Genomic DNA, 19,659 nt, shown 5'->3' with positions numbered 1-19,659 from the left:
GATGTACATATATACAACTTGGATTTTAAGATGTGTAATGCATTTTTAAATTTTTCGGTGAACTATGTAGAATATAATAATCGGGATATCGCATAATCGGAATATCGTGATGCGTATCGTATCGTGAGGTCCTTCCCAATACCCACCCCTAGTGAATACCCCAGAGGAAATTCTCGAGCATTCAGACTGCAATATCCGATGTCTCCATATACATGGCGTTAAAATTCCGACTCTGAACGAATTATCTAGGTGTTGCTATCCGATTATTAAATGTCCGATATAGGTCAGAAATAGGTCCGAAGTAGATTGGATTAAGGTGTTTACATGCAGTTTAAAAGTCCGAACGATGTCTTATACGATCAGAAATCCGATTGAACTGCTGCATGTAAACGTACTGACTGGCTTGTTGTATTTTTCTTGACGATGTCTTTTTTTACTGTGGCATATCTTAAGACTGGAACTTTCCATAATATTTACCATCCTCCTCCCTAAAGTCACATTCTTCAAAAGAAAAGGCTCCCTCTGTGGTCAGTTCACATTTGCACTTGTTATCCAAAAGACACCTGGTGCATAAACTGTCTGATCAAGCAAAGATTCACTTTTTATTTTACACATGGCAGCCCCTGCAAAGTCTGTGAATGTCAAGTTCATTTTAAATCTATTTTCTCCTTTCCCCCACCATACAGGGTCCTTATGACGAGCCGATGAAGACAGCAGTCTCCTTAAATGACTGGATGATGGAGCGCTGTTCAGCGGCTCGGCTCCAGATATGCTTCGATTCCTTTGTGCCTCCCCCTTTTCACATCACTTCACTTTCTAACATCTCTCCCAAGTCTTTCAGGCGGTGCCACATTTAGTAAATCCTTTTTACTTAATTGTCTAATCCATCATCTTTATTGGATTTTCCTTCTTATCCATCTTCTTTTTGAACAAACACACCTTCCCCTTTTTCCAAAACTAAATTCTTTAGATGACTGAATAAAATAACAGCTTCAGGTGTTGACCCATCGGTACTTGCTATATGAGCACAGTGGATAGTGCCCAGGTAAGACAAGATACTGCACTGTTGAGCTATTTTTTTTAAACCACTTTGCGGCTGAGCTGGTAAATCAACAAGGTGCTGTTCTAGGTTAGGATTTGGTCATCGGATTTGTGAGATTAACCACGCAATTACCACTTTTAAAGGCCTTGCCAGGTGAGCACTGCTCTGTTTACAGCTCCACTATAAATTATAGAAAGAAACTTTTCATTAAGAAGCAGACCATTTAAAGAAAGCTTTATACGACCACCTTTCATTCACTGTTGCCAAAAGCACTCGAGGAGTTCTTCCAAATCAACACAATATGTGTTTGTCTCTGCATATATAATGTTCCAGCATTTGAGAGGGTGGCAAATCATCTTTCAGCTGACGAGTGGCCATGAATGAGGCATCTGGGCCGGGAGCAGAACCGCATTACACAAGCTGCAGGCTTGCACCTGCATCTTTTCAGACGCTCTCAATGACAGACATGGCAAAGCAATCAGGTCCCTGGTTCCAGGAATGTGGCATCCTGAGAGTATGCTTCTTTACTAAAACTGCTGCTCCTTCACAGGAGGAAACAAACCAGAAAGTGAGTCGATGCCAACTCGGGAGAGTTTTCCACTCATACAAAAAGCACAGATTTGAATAGTCATCAATAGCGCTTGTATTCGAGATAATCAGCCCGGCATTCGAGGCATAGACTTGGTCATGACATCCTTTATGCCTGCATGTGGGCTTTGCAAATTATTTGTCATCCTTTTTCCTTAGCAACAGGGAGAAAAGGTGATTTACTCTTGGGGGATGAAAGTTTAAACACCAGTTAAGCTTGTATCATACAGAAGCACAGATGATACAGGTGCACAGGTGTTACAGATTAGGTTTTTTTTCCCCCTTTGGGGCAATTTATTTCATTTTTGTCATTGCTGAAATCCTTTTCAGGTGTTGGACCAAAGCAGCCAGGCCAAGACCCCCAAAAGAGGGTGTCTCAAGCTGAATTACTAAGTGAACACGAGCTTCAAAATGCCCCTCTCCAAACAGAGCTACGTAGCAATGTGAAGAATCACCAGGACAACCAATCCATGTTTGCTCACCGTGTAATAAAACACAAACTCTTCTTTCTGTATTTATAATATTTGTTCAAGCATCTGATTTATAAGCACTGAGGATCTTTTCATGGGGTTTTAAAGTAACCGCACTGATGGGTAAAATGTTTCAAGTTTTACAAACTCATCAAATGATTCAGACCAGAGCAAATAAATAAACCACAATGTGAAACCACCCTGAGACAAATCATCCTGCTGGTGAAGGGAAGCAGAAGCAAGAATAGCCTAAACATTTGTGATTCAAGTGATACAAGAATCAAGAATCAAGTTGCTTTTACCACACTGTCAAAGATTTTCTCATGTTTGGTCTCTTCCTCCTCTTGTATTCCTCTTTTTTATTACTTTCTTTAGTCTCTTAGTCACTTCTCCTATGATTTTCATTGAGGCTCTGTGAGCCGGCTCCATCGTATAGTCATGGTTGGTTATGTATGATCTAGCACTGTAAAGTGAAACCCAGCTGCTGCCGCACACAAGAGGAACAAACTTGCTTCTTTTTTTTTTTTCCTATTTCAAACAGCAGGAACGGGAGGTCACACGAGCTAAACGAAGCTTCCTAAAAATAGTCAAATATGCCTCCAAAACCAAAATGAAACTGCCGTTTACCATTCAAAAAAAAAAAACCCTTGGTTTTGCTTTACAATGGGTGTTAAATATTGTATTTAAAATTCGTCTAATAGCAACAGCTTAAAGGAAATAAGTAAATATGTCTTTTCGTTCACTTCCAGATAATGATTTGTATATAAAATGCATAGGCTGCATTAAATAAATAAAAAATTACATACATTACAATAAAATACTATAATGGCATAAGTAGATCTTGCTTGAAGGAATTTTAAAGATTAAAAAACAACAAAGCACCCGTCTTTATCCAACATAATCCTGATTGCAGAAAAGAAAGATTTCCCACATAAATCAGGTTTTTGGCAACCAAATGATTTTTACTATTGTGTGCATGTAAACAGATGATTGTGTATGCTGTCAACTGTATTTCTTACGAAGAAAATTTAGAAGGGATCAAAATTAGATAGGACGTGTCAGAAAAACTTGGATTTGGGTTAGAAAAAAAGAAAAAAATTGCACTAGCTTCATGTATAATTAATACCACCTGGTGTTAATGTATACAAGTACACAGTCTGGTGCACTGCTCTGCAGCAGAGGCCACGTCAACGCTGGGTGTGCACAAATGTTCATGTCAGAAGAACACATGAAGCCACGCTTCATGGCTCTGACTTACTCGACTTTCTACACAGACGCAGATGTTCGCTCGGCACTGCGCATTTGCAAGAAGTGTATTGTCTGAAACCCATCACCTTTTTTTTTTTTTTTTTACAACAGCAACTCCCACACACCAAAACCCCACCAACCCTGAAGTGCAGGTGCATTCACCGTCACATGTACATGAGCCACCAACCCCAGACAAGTCCCTGCCAGCTCGACACAGCTGCTCTTTCCCCATTCACAACCTCAACTCCTGAATACTAACAACTGGGACCTTCTAAAAAGTAAAATGTACAGGAACACATAAAAAGAGAGAGACAAGAGAATACAAAAAAAAGAAAGGCTATGAAATATATATATATATATATATATATATATATATATATATATATATATATATGTTAGGGCTGTGCGATTAATCGATTTTAAATCTAAATCGGATTTATTAATCAAGACGATGTTAAAAAAAGGAAAATCGGAAAATCGATTTTCCTTTTTTGCAGCTGGCTGCATTACAGACAGAGCTCGTCTAGTCTTCTTTGTTTGGTCAAGAAAATTGTAAATGTTGTCGCTTTACTAAACTCAAGAAGGATTTACAGTATCTTTCAATTGCACTTCATTCCCAATAGGGAAATTTGTTTGCTATTTTTCTTTAAAAATAAAGATAAAATATTTGAAACAATTTATTCCATTGTCTTTTGTAGTTTTACCAAAAAAATCGAAATCGAAAACCGGGTTTTCAGAGAAAAAAAAAAAAAAAAAAATCGGGATTTTATTTTTGTCCAAAATCGCCCAGCCCTAGTATATGTATATATACACACACACACACACACACACACACACACACACACACACACACACACACACACACACACACACACACACACACACACACACACACACACACACACACACACACACACACACACACACACACACACACACACACACACACACACACACACACACACACACACACACGTGTGTATGCATGTGTGTGTAAAAACATCTTCTTCAAAGTAATCCTACTTGGTACATTTATGCAAGCCAACACAGCCAATAATGAGTAAACCGAGTTGCCGGCGAGTCTTGTCACAACAGTCTTCCGTGAGCTGAGTCAGTTACATCTTTGCTTATTAGCCAGTGTTGCGTAATACACAACCAACTTAATACTACATTAATTGGCACAACAGAGCACGGCAGAGGGACACGGATCAAAACCCCGCCCTCATCTCCATGTTCGTCAGGCTGTATTTTTGCCTGGACAAACATGACTTTCCTCAGCTTGTGCGTGTATGTGCCTGACTTTGTGCATGCAGGCAACAGTGATCCCGCAGGGTCAGGTCAAGAAATGTTTCAAGCCATCCATCTCACTCCACAGTGGGCTCCTTCACCTAAGGAGGTTCAGCACAGATGGGACAGCGATGTGAAGCCAGCACAGTAGGAAAAAAGCTGAAGGACGGGGGGGAACAAATATACTCCGTTTTTTAAGAGGAGGGAAAAGTCAAAATGACACAAAATCATCACATTTCTGAGTAATATGGCACTTCCGCTTGATGTCTCCAAGAAGAAGAATATCGACAGTATTTTATATTTGTGACCAACAGCAACAGTTCTGTTCACATCTTCCAGGACTTATGTAAATGCAATTAACACATCTACCTCGAGCAACACTCCCTGTCTGGCAAGCCATTCAAGCAGCACAGGGGTCAAGGAGAACAATAGCTGCTGCTCAGAGGACAAAACACTGGAATGGAGGATGTTTTTTTCTATATTTTCCCTTTTCTTTAGAGCAAAACAAAACACCCCCACCAGCAGCCTTAAGGCTGCATCAACAGAGAGTGGAGTCAGAGAACAGATAAGATGCATGAGGGGAGAGGAAATTAATGTAATGCTACTTGATATGGATGTTCAGGCTGTTTCTGTTCAGGATTTATAACCGTATGAGCCAGCAGGTCAGGTGTGTTTAGGGTTGCAAAGGGGTGGAAACTTTCCGGAAACTTTCCGGAAACTTTCCGGAAACTTTCCATGGGAAGTTAAGCTGGGGAATTTTGGAAATATTCCAAATTGGAAACTTTCCATGGGAATTATGGGAATTTATGGGAATTAACTGGAAATTGGGGGTAATTTAAACAAACTGTATCATATCCAAACATAAATGTAAATATTTATTTTGTCATTTCCATGCAAGATAATACAAAAACATGACATTTCAACAGATTTATTTGAGTAGAACTTTAGTTTTTATTCTTGTATGAACAATTATTTTAATGAACAACAAAAACATGAATGTTGAGTAAATACTAATAGGGCTGCAACTAACGACTATTTTAATAGTCGACTAGTCACCGACTATTGAAACGATTAGTCGACTAATCGGATAATTAGTCATTTTTTCTTAAATTTAGTATGTCACTTTAATTATGTGGCAAATGATAATAAACACGAGAAAGATGGAACTTCAATGAAAAATACAGGACTGTCTCAGAATATTAGAATATTGTGATAAGTCCTTTATTTTCTGTAATGCAAAAATGTCACACATTCTGGATTCATTACAAATCAACTGAAATATTGCAAGCCTTTTATTATTTTAATATTGCTGATCATGGTTTACAGCTTAAGAAAACTCAAATATCCTATCTCAAAAAATTTGAATATTCTGGGAATCTTAATCTTAAACTGTAAGACATAATCAGCAATATTAAAATAATAAAAGGCTTGCAATATTTCAGTTGATTTGTAATGAATCCAGAATGTATGACATTTTTGTTGTTTTAATTGCATTACAGAGCATAAAGAAATAAAGAACACAATATTCTAATTTTCTGAGACAGTCCGGTAGATATTTTATTCAACTTTGCAGCTGTTCATACAAAAAGTTAATAAAATGTCCTATTTAAAACCAAGGACAGGCAGTGATCAGTCAGACATAAATCCATGAATGAATAAACATCTATCCATTATTTTAAATTTTTTAAGGACAGGCAAATGTGTTATATAAAAAATAAAATAAAACGTCTCATATTTTTTCTGTATCAAGTGGGTGAAATCGGTTCTGGATGGGAGGACAAGATCTGGGTTGAACTGGTGTTGTTGAAACTCGTCACTCAGACCCGACGTGCTTTCTCTTCAAATGCTTGTGTTGTGCATTACAAATGTGCTCCCGTGATAAGCAAGGTCTGCTTTGCAAACCTTGCAAGTAATCTTTTTATTTACCGTATCAAGGCTAAAAGGCTCCAAAACTTTAGAAGTTTTGTTACATGCAGCGGCTCTACGGGACGGGACGCCGTCATTCTGTTTACCCGCTACCGCTCGGCAGAGACGCTATCGCGCATGCGCGACTCTCGGCAGAGATTGTATTGAAGTGGGATGCCTCACTCCGTTGGAAAAACACGTCTGGCGACTATTGTCGACAATGGAATTCATTGTCGACAATTTTGATTATCGATTTTTGTCGACAACGTCGACGAATCGTTGCAGCCCTAAATACTAACTCACCCCACTCCCCCACCCAATCAAAAAGTAATGCAAGTTAAACATTAATACCATTATAGATCAAATATATTTACCCCATAATATTATTAAAACGTACTTGACTTTATATAGTCCGTGGGCTCAAATGTGTGGCTTCAATAGTCTTGTGCTTTGAGCTCAAATGTGTGGCCTCCAGGCTTCAAGAAATCACCTGTGCATGTGATTGAGGAATGCACAGTGCATGTAGGGGGCGTGGCCTCAATAGCCCTGCAGTAAGCAATGTGCTGTGTGCATGTGATTGAGGAGTGTACTTGCATTAAATCTGGTTGTTTTAGCCAAGACTATGCTACAATATATTTCCCCCCAACTATATTTAAGTTCCCTGTTAAGGGCCAACCTTCAATTCTGTAAATTTCTTATTTATTCCCGTTAATTCCCATATATTCCCGTTAATTCCCATATATTCCCGTTAATTCCCATGGAAAGTTTCCAACTTTGAAAATTCCCGGAATTTTGCAACCCTAGGTGTGTTGAATCCCAACACAGATTGGTCGGTTCCACCAAAACCTGTAGTCCATTGCCTGATTTCCACAAAAAAAAAAACATACAAACCAGCGGTCCAATAACGTGCTTGGACCATTCATGATGAAAGGAAAGGTGTTTTTGGAGCCCCGTCACTTCCAGAGGTGATTTTTGGTTCGGAGGTGAAGGCATTTCATTAGTCATCCACCATAAGTGTATAAAGACAATGTGAGGTACCGTAGGAATAAAAAAAGGCTTCAGAGAAAGATCTCCTACCCCACCTTTGATACGAAAATTGCTAAAATCGCTGGATCGGGTATCCAGTTATAGGACTGATCTATTCACTTCGATTCAATGTGTGCTACTTCACGTGTCAGATGTCCGTGGAGAGAAGAGCGCATGTGACAACAACGAATGTGAACCCCTCAAAACTGATAGTTTTCTTCATTTAGTTGCCATAAAATGCAATTTGACCTTCATCTTGGTTAGAATAACAGACCAACACAAAGTGCAGCACACAGTTATAATTCTCATACCTTAATTGAACCCCCCCCCCAAACATTGTGAAAATAAAACTTGTGTGTGATATAAGCTTGAGCCCACCATGTTTATCAATTACTGAGCCCTGAAGATCAGATCACATTCTACGCCAAAATAATGCAGAAAGCATGTTTTATTTAACAGAGATAAGATGGCAATGTGTGAGTCAAGCCTGGTGTTTTCATTTCCTCCACACATCAGTGGAATTGGATTGCTATCAACCAATATGCAAATCCTGGCTCCGAGTCCTGGAGTCAGGACTGAAAAAGCAGGATCAGTGCATCCCTGCTGACCCTCTGCCAGTTAACATAGGCAGTAGCATGTAATCTGGATTTTCAACAACTTCTGCAGGTTTTTTAATTATGTCCATGAAAAGATTAACGTACTGACACCACTGTAAACATAAAAATTTCTTTTTTGCAGCATCTGAACTTTTCTGGAACCTAACCTTAACTTAAATAAACCTTTCCTTTGTTTTTACATTACTACAAACGATATTTAGATTTTTTTTTCTCCCCATTTTCAAACCAGAGCCAAGCAGTAATGAGGATTTGTTGGATAAACACTGACCAGCAAAGAAAAACAGTCCCAGTTTTTCCCTGCATTGCTGAAAACAAAAGCATTCCTGTGGTCATAGAAAAACTCTCGAGGCGTTTCCCCAGGAGCCTTCCCACACTGTCAAAACAACTAAGCCACAACACCGAAAAATAGCCACCAGTTATTAGCCAGTGACGTTGAGAGAAACACCTACACTCCCGTTTTCACGGCAGAGACCACCGCACCTGGAACCAGACACACTCCCACACTCATCAGTACTTTCTCTGCTCCATTTCATCACTCCTGCTCTTCCTGCAGTAACACGTTTGGAAGAAACACACACACACACACACTGTCATTAGTGGCACAGGATCATCCACAGAGGTCAGCGGTTCACAGGGGAGACGGGGTAATAGTAGTGTAGCAGTCAGAGCCGCCGGCCCTGCAGTCTGCAGCTAAAAAGGTCGCCTGCTGCTGAGTAACCCTGACTGTGCAGAAGGAGCAAGGCAGTGATATCAGAACCCTCCGTGCAGGGAAACTAAAGGCGCAGCGATGAAACAGGACCAGACCGCTTTCTATATGTGCGCCAGCTTCTGATGGGGCCATTCCCCAAACCAATACCGGAATACAATCTTTAATCCTGGAGGGGAGAAGACGAGCTTTGTGTCTCGCTGTCTCTCCAGGGAACCGCGTGTTTGCTTCTGTGCGTGCACAATCTGCATTTGCTTTGGCTGCTGCTAAACAGAGCAGCACACTATTTAATGAAACAGACTGTGTGAGCCCCGAGTCATAACTTATGACTGATCATCCCAATTCACAAAAAAAATGAATTAATAAAATAAAATGTCGAGGTTTAAAAGGTAAACTAGCTGTTCAGCTGAATTGACTCTCTCCGATCTGCAGGGAACACATTACACACACTCCAGGGGAGAGACTGAGAGCAACTGTTCTTTCTAAATTTGTCCACAGAAAACACACCCCTTGCATCTATGCGAGTCCGTCTGAGTGTCTGAGTGCAGACCAGACTCCTGTTCAGGCCGTCTCCGTGGATGTTAAAGCTTCTCTATTCATAAACCAGGCGCCGCCGCTTTTCCTTCTTTTTTAGCTTTGACAACCCCACTGTGCTAAGCAGAGGCTACATCAGAGTCCTCAGATTTTTAAAACGTGCCTGACAGGCATTAATAATGCAAAAACACCAATAACACATGCACTAGTATGTTAGATTCAGTCCGCTGCGCTGCAAACTTATTAATGCAGCGCTAGTGGGTCTGTCAGCCAAAGGGGATTCATTAACTGATCCTGCATGTGCACTCAACTTTGAATGCAAAAGAGACTGCCAAGTCTAGACAATGAAAAGCTACAAAAGAATAATGGTGCATAAACAAGAGGACTGGCAATATCAGACCATAGTTCAGGTGTATTTTTACCGCATGTTTGTACAACCCTTCCGGACAGCAATGCAGACACAGAGTGAGAAGCATCATCCATCAATACATCCTGCATCGACAACAGTTTCTCCAGATCATTAGTTTGTAAATGATGACATCACAACCACCCCCTCTGAAAACCAGAGGCTGGAGCCAACAACTCCGAGATGTACACTTGTCCACTTGAGATTGTGAACAAATATGATGTCTTCATTTATATCTATGAATTGAACATTTTTAGAGCTCTCTCCAGCAAACTGTCGTGTTGCACATACCAATTTAACTGTTCTCTTTCCCCATTAGATGCCATTCCTGAAACCTCCCTGCACCTGCATTTATCAAGGATTTGGTCAGAGTGAATGGGGCAGTAATGGGTTCAGTGCCCTGTCGAGACACACTTTGGCACATGATGGAGCTAAGGATTCATCCTTCGGAGTGGAGGGGATCTGGAAACATCCAAGTTGATCCCCTTATTACAAACCACTGTACCGACACAAACTGTTAAAGCTATCATATGTTCCATACATACATAAATAATTTATAGTATTTGTTCAAATCTGGTGGGGGGTTTAATACAACCTTCATCTTTCATTTCAGAAAAAGGCAAATAAAAACACGTCAGTCACGTCAAACAAGTGAAAAAGCTCAATATCATGGACTGAATTCCATGACAGGAAACATGATCGAGGATTTAGATGTTGTTGTGTCGCCGAATAACACAAGAACAAAAAAAAAAAAAGCTATCCTCATATGTTCAAGTGTTTTCAGTTTGTCCTCTGAATGTACAACAGAGACCTCTAACACAACCTTCACATGAAATTAAGTGCTATCTCAGAGACAAATGGTCGCCATAGAAACACCAAGAATGGTATGTTGTAAAACTATCAGAGCGGGAGAAAACAGAATGAGGAAAGGAGGTGGAAACGTGGACATGAAGGCACCGGTTCTGACCTTTATATTACAGGGAAGAACAACAACAACACTAAATCAAAGAAACTATGTACAGATTTCACGTCAGACGAGTAGAAGAGGCACAGCGGAGATGCTTCAGTAAGCCCGTTGTGTTTCCATAGCGAGGTGAGGCTGGCCCTTCGGGGTCAGAGGGAATGCCCGAATGTATGTGTGCATGCATGCACAAAGATAACATCCTGAGCTCTGAACTGCTCACACATAAATACTCCGTCTCTCCGAGGAAACCAGAAGTACCCCCTCGGTGTAAACTGCATTGTCCTGAAAAAGCAGACAGCTCCTCCCCTCTGAGGCACCGCAAATTGAGATGGGGTTTACAGTAATGCGTTTGGGGGGAAGTTAGAGGGGAAAAACCTCCTCTAGATATAGGTAGCCTACATCCTGACATAATTCACTTGGAGAAACGCGAAGATGTGTTTGAGTACGTCTGAGAGAACAGATACAACGCGGAAACGGTGGTGTGAGCGCATTCAAACTGAACAAAGAGGGAAGATGCAACACAACAGGCCAGCCCTGTCTGGACTCTCAAGATAAAAATACTCAAAACACGAGGGTGAAACAAATGACTCCTCGTTACCATGGTTATCTGACAATCTGAAAAGAAAACACCAAGGACATTTCCCCCTCTTATCTGTTCCCTCCGACATGTGAGAACATGTTTCTGTTTTCTCCAAATACGGCTTTACTGGAAGAAAACAGATGATCACGCCGTGATTCTTCTGAAAATAGCCATCAAAGTCATCAGAGGAAGTGCTGCCTTTGATGAAACTCAGCGAGAAGGGACAGTGACTGAGTCTTTTGAGTGCTAATGCATTTCCTCTTGAGTACCTCGCCGAGGTGAGGGCAGAGAAAGCCGCCGTCTGCGGTTGTTTTCTCCTGGTCCGTGTGGCTGGTTCAATAGCTGTGCTGCACTGGGTCCACGTGACGTCGCCATGATCAATACTGGGTCTGGAGGGCAGGCACTGAAGCAGGCCGCAAATGTGGTCCATGGGGTGCACGACATTGGGACTCGGGGCCGGTGTCAGCACTGCACTTAGTGCTGCGCAACCTTTTTGGTTGTTTTCTGTCCAGAGCACAGACATTTCTTCGTGCATTTCAAGAGCATGAATTTAAATTGTTACAGGAGACATTACGGCCATTGTCTGCACTGCTCATAGCAGCTAATTATAGGGGGCCGGGTCAGCGGCTCAACTCCACCTCCCCATCCCCCTTCTTCAGAGGGTGTCCCACCTTAGAGATGAATGTTACATCATGGTGCGACCCACTTCAGAGGCACAATAAACGCAGCATAAGACTTTGGGTGAAGATAAAGAAGTGGTAGCTGGGTAGTGTTTGATGTCACAGAACCCTGCACATCTGAACGGCTTCCTGGATGACCTGGTGATAGACATCGACAACCCTAAACTAAGGCCCCGTTCACACTGCAAGTCTTAATGCTCAATTTGGATATTTTCCTCAGATCCGATGTTTTTGTTCAGCTGTTCACATTACCTTTTAAACTGTGGACTATATCAGATTCCGGTGTAAACTGTTTGCGGTTTAGAACCGACGTAGAAGAACAATAAGAAAGAGGGCAAAGGCAACGGATTGGAACTATGGCAGGGATAAACACTGACAAATGTCGACATAGATTGACGTAAAAGTTGCATCAAATCTGCCTTGGCTGTTCACACTGCGGCTATATTGGGGGAAAAAATAAATTAAAAGAAATCAAACCTGGGTCTGATTCAGGACCACATAAGGAAGTGGCCCAGATCTGAGTGTTCAATCTACTCCTAAAGAAGTCTGACCTGGTCACTCGACCCCCCCCCCCCAAAAAAAAAAAAAAGAAATATCAGATTTAGACCACTTCTGCCTGCAGTCTCAACAGACCCTAAATGCAAGGGCTAAAAAGGTGACTTTTTTGCAACATTTAAACTGGTTTCCCCCTTCAAATGGTGGGATTAAAGTAATACTTCAGGGCTTTGAAGTGCTTGTCTATCGGGATTTTATTTTTTGTTAAGGTTTTGCACTGTAAATAATCCCATAAATATCAAAAACGCACACTAAATTATAAAGAAAGAAATTTTGCAGTCCCATAAAAAGATTAGTAGTACAACGGCCATCTGTTTAAATTACAAATTGTGGAGAGCCCCATGTCTCAATAATCCTAACAACAGAGTCCAGACAGACAGAGATTACTTCTGCCGGCATTATCTACTTCCATAAACTATGAGGAGTATGTGTTGTGCAGCCGATACATCTGAACAAACACATGAATGCCAGTAAAAGTCCAGCATGCCAAATAAATGTAATAATACCACGCAAGAAATGTCTGAATGTTTTTAGGATGAATACAACAACATGGCAACACAGAAAACAACTTCCCAAACACTGGAACACAGCAGAGCCTTGTCAGTTCTGGTTAAACACAAGAGTCTGTTTCACTGCTTGTGCCAGCCTTCAGTGTGCACATATATACCTAGGAGGACAGCACTATTATAAACGCACAGGCAGACACTACTGGCCATTAATCATAGGCAACCTAATTTTGCTTCGCGCTACACGTCCGTCTCACATGTGCCTCCGGCCCAAGGTTGACTTTGCAGTCTCTGGCTGCTTTTAGCTCAGTGTGGTGCAGATCGCCTGCCAGGACAGTAAACCAAAACGACTCAGGCCTGGACGGACGGACGGACGGGGGATGAACTCTTTGGATCCACCTATGTACATGCTTAAACATCAGCTGCCATCCAAATGTATCAGGCTACCACTCTCTAATCCATATTTAATGGAAATGAAATTATATTGGATAAAAGTGTCAAAACCTGTGTAACCCAAGAGCTCTGCGTGCCTCTCGTCACATACCAGAGCAGCATGCTTGCTGCTACAGAGCCAGATTAGTGAGGATGCTGAAGTCTGAAAAGCTCAAATAGACTCATCAAGTCTGAACTGGATAAACCACCTAATTGCTTTGTGTTCGGACATTATTCCTCTTACTCTCCGAAAATGTCACCCAGAAGAAAGGAAAATAAAAACGGATTACAGGTTGGTAGTAGGAATGGGCGATATTTTACCGTTCACGATATACTGTCAAAAACCTTCCTCACAGTAAGAATTTGTCATCTCACGGTAAAAATGATAAATTCCCGTTGATGACGTTTTTGTGTAAAGCTGATTTATGGTTCTGCGTTAAATCCACACAGGATGGATGGATGGATGGATGGATGGATGGATGGATGGATGGATGGATGGATGGATGGATGGATGGATGGATGGATGGATGGATGGATGGATGGATGGATGGATGGATGGATGGATGGATGGATGGATGGATGGATGGATGGATGGATGGATGGATGGATGGATGGATGGATGGATGGATGGATGGATGGATGGATAGATAGATAGATAGATAGATAGATAGATAGATAGATAGATAGATAGATTCCAATGTAATTGGTGTAGTTTAGTAGTATTTAGTATCTTTTAGAGCAGTGTTTTGGGGGCTCCAAAGACTGAATGTGGTGATAGATTTATAGTTACAAAGATGGAGTTGAATTGGTATTTTTTTTATCGTCATTTTTATCGTTATCGGGATAAATGCCAGAAATGATCGTGATACATTTTTTAGTCCATACCGCCCATCCCTAGTTGTTAGTGACTACAGTCGTTTCACGTGGCATTGGTCTATCCTGCGTTTGGCTTACCCAGATAGAGAGATGCATTTTCTTTCTTCACGTTGTCATCCAGGTAGGTGGGCCCCAGGGTGTAGATCGGGGTGGAGCCCATGCCCACGAGTATCTGGGCGCAGATGAAGAGCGCCACGTACAGGTTGTGCTCGTTGCCCTCCTGGTCGCGGGGGCAGGACGCCACGTCGAGCAGCTCGCGCCCGCTGCCGTTGCCGCTCTGGCAGAGCCCTTCTTGGCCGGTTGAAGAGTTCATCTCCTGAATCTGGTAGGGTGGTGAGATGAAGTGCGGCAGGGAAAACAACGCCGCTCCCACGGCGATCACGACGCCGCCCACGGCCAGCCAGCGCGGCCTCTGACCTCGGCCCCCGAAGTAGGATATGAAGACGACCACCAGCAAGCTGCCGATGTCAAAGCAGCTGACCAGCAGGCCGGACTCCGAGCTACGCAGACTGTAGCGCTTCTCGATGGTGGTGATGACGCTGCTCAGGTAGCCTGAAACCATCAGGGACTGAATGAAGGTTAGGTAGCACATGCAGAACAGGAAGCAGCGCGAGTCGCTCAGGATGACCCGCACGTACTTGCGGGCCGGGATGCGAATGAAGCGGGTGAGAGAGAAACCAAGTTTTTTGCCCCCTGAGCCCGCCGGCCTGCGACCCTCCACCGGCAGAGAGCTGCTGAGCCCCACCATGCTGGAGAAAGAGGGGGAGAAGTCTGTCCTGGAGGAGGGGGACTCCGCCTGGCTGGAGCTGGGGGTTTTCAGCTGGAGCACACAGCTCTCCTCCACGGCCACGCAGGTGTGGGTTGTGTTGACCAGCAGAGACTCGCCGCCCCCGCCGTCCTGGTGACTGGGTCCATTCAGGATGGGTAAACTCTTGGACTTAAAGCTGTTCTCTGCATCCATGTACTGGTCTTGGAGCTCGCGGATCTCCATAGACTCGGACAGATCGCTCCCCGTTTCATCATTGTCCGATGAAGTCATGGCTGCAGCTGCAGTTTTGAGCTTTAGTCGGCCCCTGGCTGTGCTTACGAGTCCCTCAGTAACGGGTGCACATGAGGATTCAGAGGAGCTGCTGCAGGGCTGGGTGCCGGAGTAAACGCTGCCTTGCCCGTGGGACTGAGGCAGACTGAACCCCTTGGGTTATGAGCATGTTTGGATCCTCATTTTTCTTCCAGACAGAGCTGATTGGTCACAATAAGCTTTTAACACAGAAACATTAGGCCCCTGACATGCTTGGATATCTCTTAACAATTGTGGTCGTGGCGTCTTGACTGAACACAGAAGAAAATCAGCTTTTAAATTCTTCAGATCGTCTGTGGAGGGATTTGTTTAACAAAACAACTGTTGTCTTCACTGTGATCTTCTAGTATAAGACCTTATATTGTTGATTTTATGGTTCTTTGTTAGAAAAGCAAAGCTTTAAATGTTTCCTTTGTCCTATAGCTGTGCAGCATCCTAGAAAAAGAAAAAGACAGAAATCAGAAGAAGACAAAAAAAAAAAACAAATACAACAAATACATGAGCAAATGTTGACGTTGATACAGCAATAAATTCAAAATCGTTTCCCCCATGACATCTTGGTATAACAGTATATGCACAGGAGATTAAAGCAGCTGCTTAATATCGCTGAAATGCTGCAAAATACATGAAAATATTCAACCAAAAACAGAAATAAACCCCGCTAACACCCAGCAACATTAGTGTGAGAGTGTCACGGCAGTTTAGGCAGAATATAAACCCACAAGTGCTCTGTTAAAAACAAGAAATTATGCCAGGAGAACAAAAGACCACGCTGTCCACAGTCCTCTCTGACAGGACTTTGAAAACAAATGAAACGGAATTTCGCAGTAGTTTCATTAATGTAATTAGGCTACAATCAACCTGTTTTGAATAAAAAAAAGGAGAATGTAATTTGCCAGAAGTTGCGGGAGATGTCGGGGTGATACTCACAGGACTGAGGGAGGTAGCTGTTGTTGTCTGCGCTGCAGCCAAACACTGAATGAATCTGTTTGATGCGGATGGCTGCTGCTGCTAGACGACGCCTTCACGGACAATCGGAAATTTGTAAATATCAGACCACAGAGCGCCGACAAAGAAGAAATTACTCTCAATGTTTTTCCTGTTTTATTATTTTTGCTAAATAAATCAAATATTATTGAAAATTACATATATATGTTTTTTTTTAAGTTTGATCTATAGATACATTTGTTGCTCAACGTATTCGTTGTATCACTCAACTAAGCTGTGCCCTGTTGAGAGTTGAAATATTGAAGAAATCCATAATAAACATATGGCGCCTAATGACGGTAATGTTTTTCCTAGCTTTTTGCCACAGAGCAATAGGTTAAACTAAATGTCAACTTCCCAAATGAGTAACCAACCACAACGTGAAGACCCTGGAGGCGTCATTGGGCTCAAATATATTTTTAAACGCCAGGCCGTTTGGGACTTGTAGTTTTCTTAGGGAGTTTGATTCTGCATCCCCTTGTTGTCAAGTGGGGAAATCAAACTCAATTACGCCGACTCTTGGAGGCATAATAATCCACTGAGAACAGTCATAAAAATCCGAATGTGTTCGACTTTTCCTTTGACTAACTAACATCGATTGTGCTCAGTTGTTGACTCCATATCCCAGCATGCATGTCGGCCGTCTGTGGGCTTGTGTTTCTTGGCTACGTCATGTGGACAGCTGGGACCCTCGCTGGTAAAACCGTGGGTAAAGGCTGATTTATGGTACCGCGTTAGCCAACGGCGTAGGGTACGCGGCGACACGCACCGTAGGCGCGCGTCGCCGCGTACCCTACGGCGTAGCATACGCCGTCGATTTAACGCGGAATCATAATTCAGGCTTAAAACAGTGACCTAAGATTTGTGCTCGACTGTGTCTGACGCAACAAACTGTCAACAAATTGAAAAACTGTTACAGGTCAGTGAAGGATATCGATTAAATGCATCTCACCGTCAGAAATACGCTTTATTAATGTCATTTGTCTTTTAAAAACATAAAATAAATCACAAACAATATATTTAGCTGGATTCATTACTGGACTGCAAACATTTAATGATATGGGCCGTTGCAAATAATGTCAGCTCTGTTTTTGGTTTTAATCATGACATTACACTTCTTGAAAAACCAAAATAATACAGTTAAGTATGAAAAAAATATACTGAACTTTTCTTTATTAATTAGTGTGCAGAGCAAAAGGAGCATGTCTGAGAATAAAATGCAGAACACCATGCCTTTTTTTTCTTTAGAGACTCCCCAGCCTGTCAAAGGGATGGATGAATGGCTTTTCCAAAGGTCATTAATTAATTTCCTGGACTATAAACTGGATGATCAATCACCTTTTCTCATTCTGATGCTTTTCTTGCTTCCTGCTTGGAAGAACGCCACACCTATTTTTTCACCATATATAATTGGTATGTATGCAAATCTGGCATTTAACATTTGTGTACGTCTTCTACTATTAAAATCACATATTTCTTTATAGCTAGAGTGACACACCAGGTTTTCCAGGCGCCACCATCCCCTTGGACTCAATCATAGAGAATCAATAAAAAGCATTGTGGTCCATCACAAGCCTTTGTCACCTACGTTAAGCGGCTTGTCATCTTTGGCCCTCTGCATGCAGCAGGCTGATCAATATCACAAGCCATCATGAATGCACATCAGCGTCCAGGGAAGCGAGGAATTACTTTTCTGACACAGTGTTATTGCAGTAGTATTGTATCGTAGCTCACTTGCAGGGAAGGAGCTGTTGCTTTATAGAGCGTGCTTTATCATTTTGTGTATTTTTGCTCAGGAGATTTATATTTATTCAGGCGGAGGTATGAAAAATAAAGTTGATACAAATTGGGTGTTTCAGCTAGAGATTAACTTTTACAATCATTCTTCCACCTTGCCACTTATAGTGAGTCTAAATTGATTGAAGGTGTGAATTTCAGTGTGCATGATTGTCTGTTTGCGTTAGTACCATGATGGATTAGTCTGAGTGCACTTTGCATCTATCCCAATATTAGATGGGAAAGTTTCCAACCTCTCACTAAATAGATACAGCAAAAAGATGGATGGAACACCAAATATTCTAGTTTATGAGTGATTTGTGGGATGTGCATTAATGCAAACTGTTTGGTTTTGAAGCTTTAGCCGCTCTGATTAAATGGTTTAATAGATCTACAAATAAAAACAAACAATAAAGCAGCATGTAACTACTTTTAATGCAGTATTTCTTTGTCATGAAATCAAATGATTTGTAGAAATTTAATAAGAAACGGAATGTTCCACATCTTGCAGTATTTCATCCTGAGAGCAAAATGCCACTGATTTAGATTGAGTAGCAAAGTTATACAATGAGCCCAGGGACATTTCATCAGCCCATGACCTTTCTCAAAATTCAGTCAGTGTACGGAGAACTTGCAGATCACAGAAGCTGCCTTTTCTAAAGGTTAATATAGCAGTGCCTTCTTAGAAGTTGTTTTAATAGAGTACAGCACTGCTTGAATGCTGTAAATACCAGCAGAAGAACAAAATGTGTTTTTCTTGCCGAAAAACAAACGGAAAGGAAAAAAAAATCATTTGTGAATCGGGGAATTTGTTAAACAATAAACGTGCCTGCATTTTTAAAAGCGGAGCTGCTACAAAGCTTCCCATTATATGAAACAGCTTCCCACAATCCATGCCAACCATTATTGCTCTATTGCATTTCTCATATTAACGACAATAAAAATGCACGGCCTCATGTAACAGTGCCTGTAAAACTGTTTGTTGCACTTGTAGACTGAGAAATCAGACCCGTTTAAATATTGATATTACTGAGCAATACCCTGAGCATCCATCTGCAAAAAGTGATTATTCTTTGTTTAAAAGCAGACCACAATTACTTTACAGTCATACAAACTATTGCAATGAAGTTCTTTTTATGCAATCAAATATTACAAAGGGGAAAAGTAGTCATAAATAATTAAAGATATAATTATATATGCTTTAGTATATTTATGTATTTATGATGAAAAAAAAGGCAGAGGGCCCTGATAGGAAAGAAATACAACACCACCCTCTAGTGCGCAATCTGATACAATGACGCCGAGATCTGCAGTTTTAAATGTGACCAGTAGATGGCGCTTTGTGACTAGTATTATCAGTCTCTGACGGCACACTGAGTCGATAAAACACCTCCAA

The 19,659-nt window shown here is 41.6% G+C and overlaps 1 protein-coding gene across 1 annotated transcript in view; it reads right to left on the bottom strand.

Moving 5' to 3' along the window:
- Positions 1-16,529, bottom strand: part of LOC133423206 (solute carrier organic anion transporter family member 5A1) — a 50,209-nt gene extending 33,680 nt beyond the window's left edge. The window contains exons 1-2 of the mRNA XM_061713362.1: positions 16,431-16,529; positions 14,501-15,935 (exon numbers count right to left, since the gene is read on the bottom strand). Coding sequence (XP_061569346.1) covers positions 14,501-15,461 — 961 coding nt within the window. The 5' untranslated portion in view covers positions 15,462-15,935; positions 16,431-16,529. The remainder of the gene's footprint in view (positions 1-14,500; positions 15,936-16,430) is intronic.
- Between the last annotated feature and the right edge of the window lie 3,130 nt (positions 16,530-19,659).

Source organism: Cololabis saira, chromosome 22 (assembly GCF_033807715.1).
Source record: "Cololabis saira isolate AMF1-May2022 chromosome 22, fColSai1.1, whole genome shotgun sequence".
Classification (NCBI taxonomy): domain Eukaryota; kingdom Metazoa; phylum Chordata; class Actinopteri; order Beloniformes; family Belonidae; genus Cololabis; species Cololabis saira.
The sequence above is the reverse complement of the archived record's forward strand: the minus strand, read 5'-3'. Positions and strand labels throughout refer to the sequence as shown.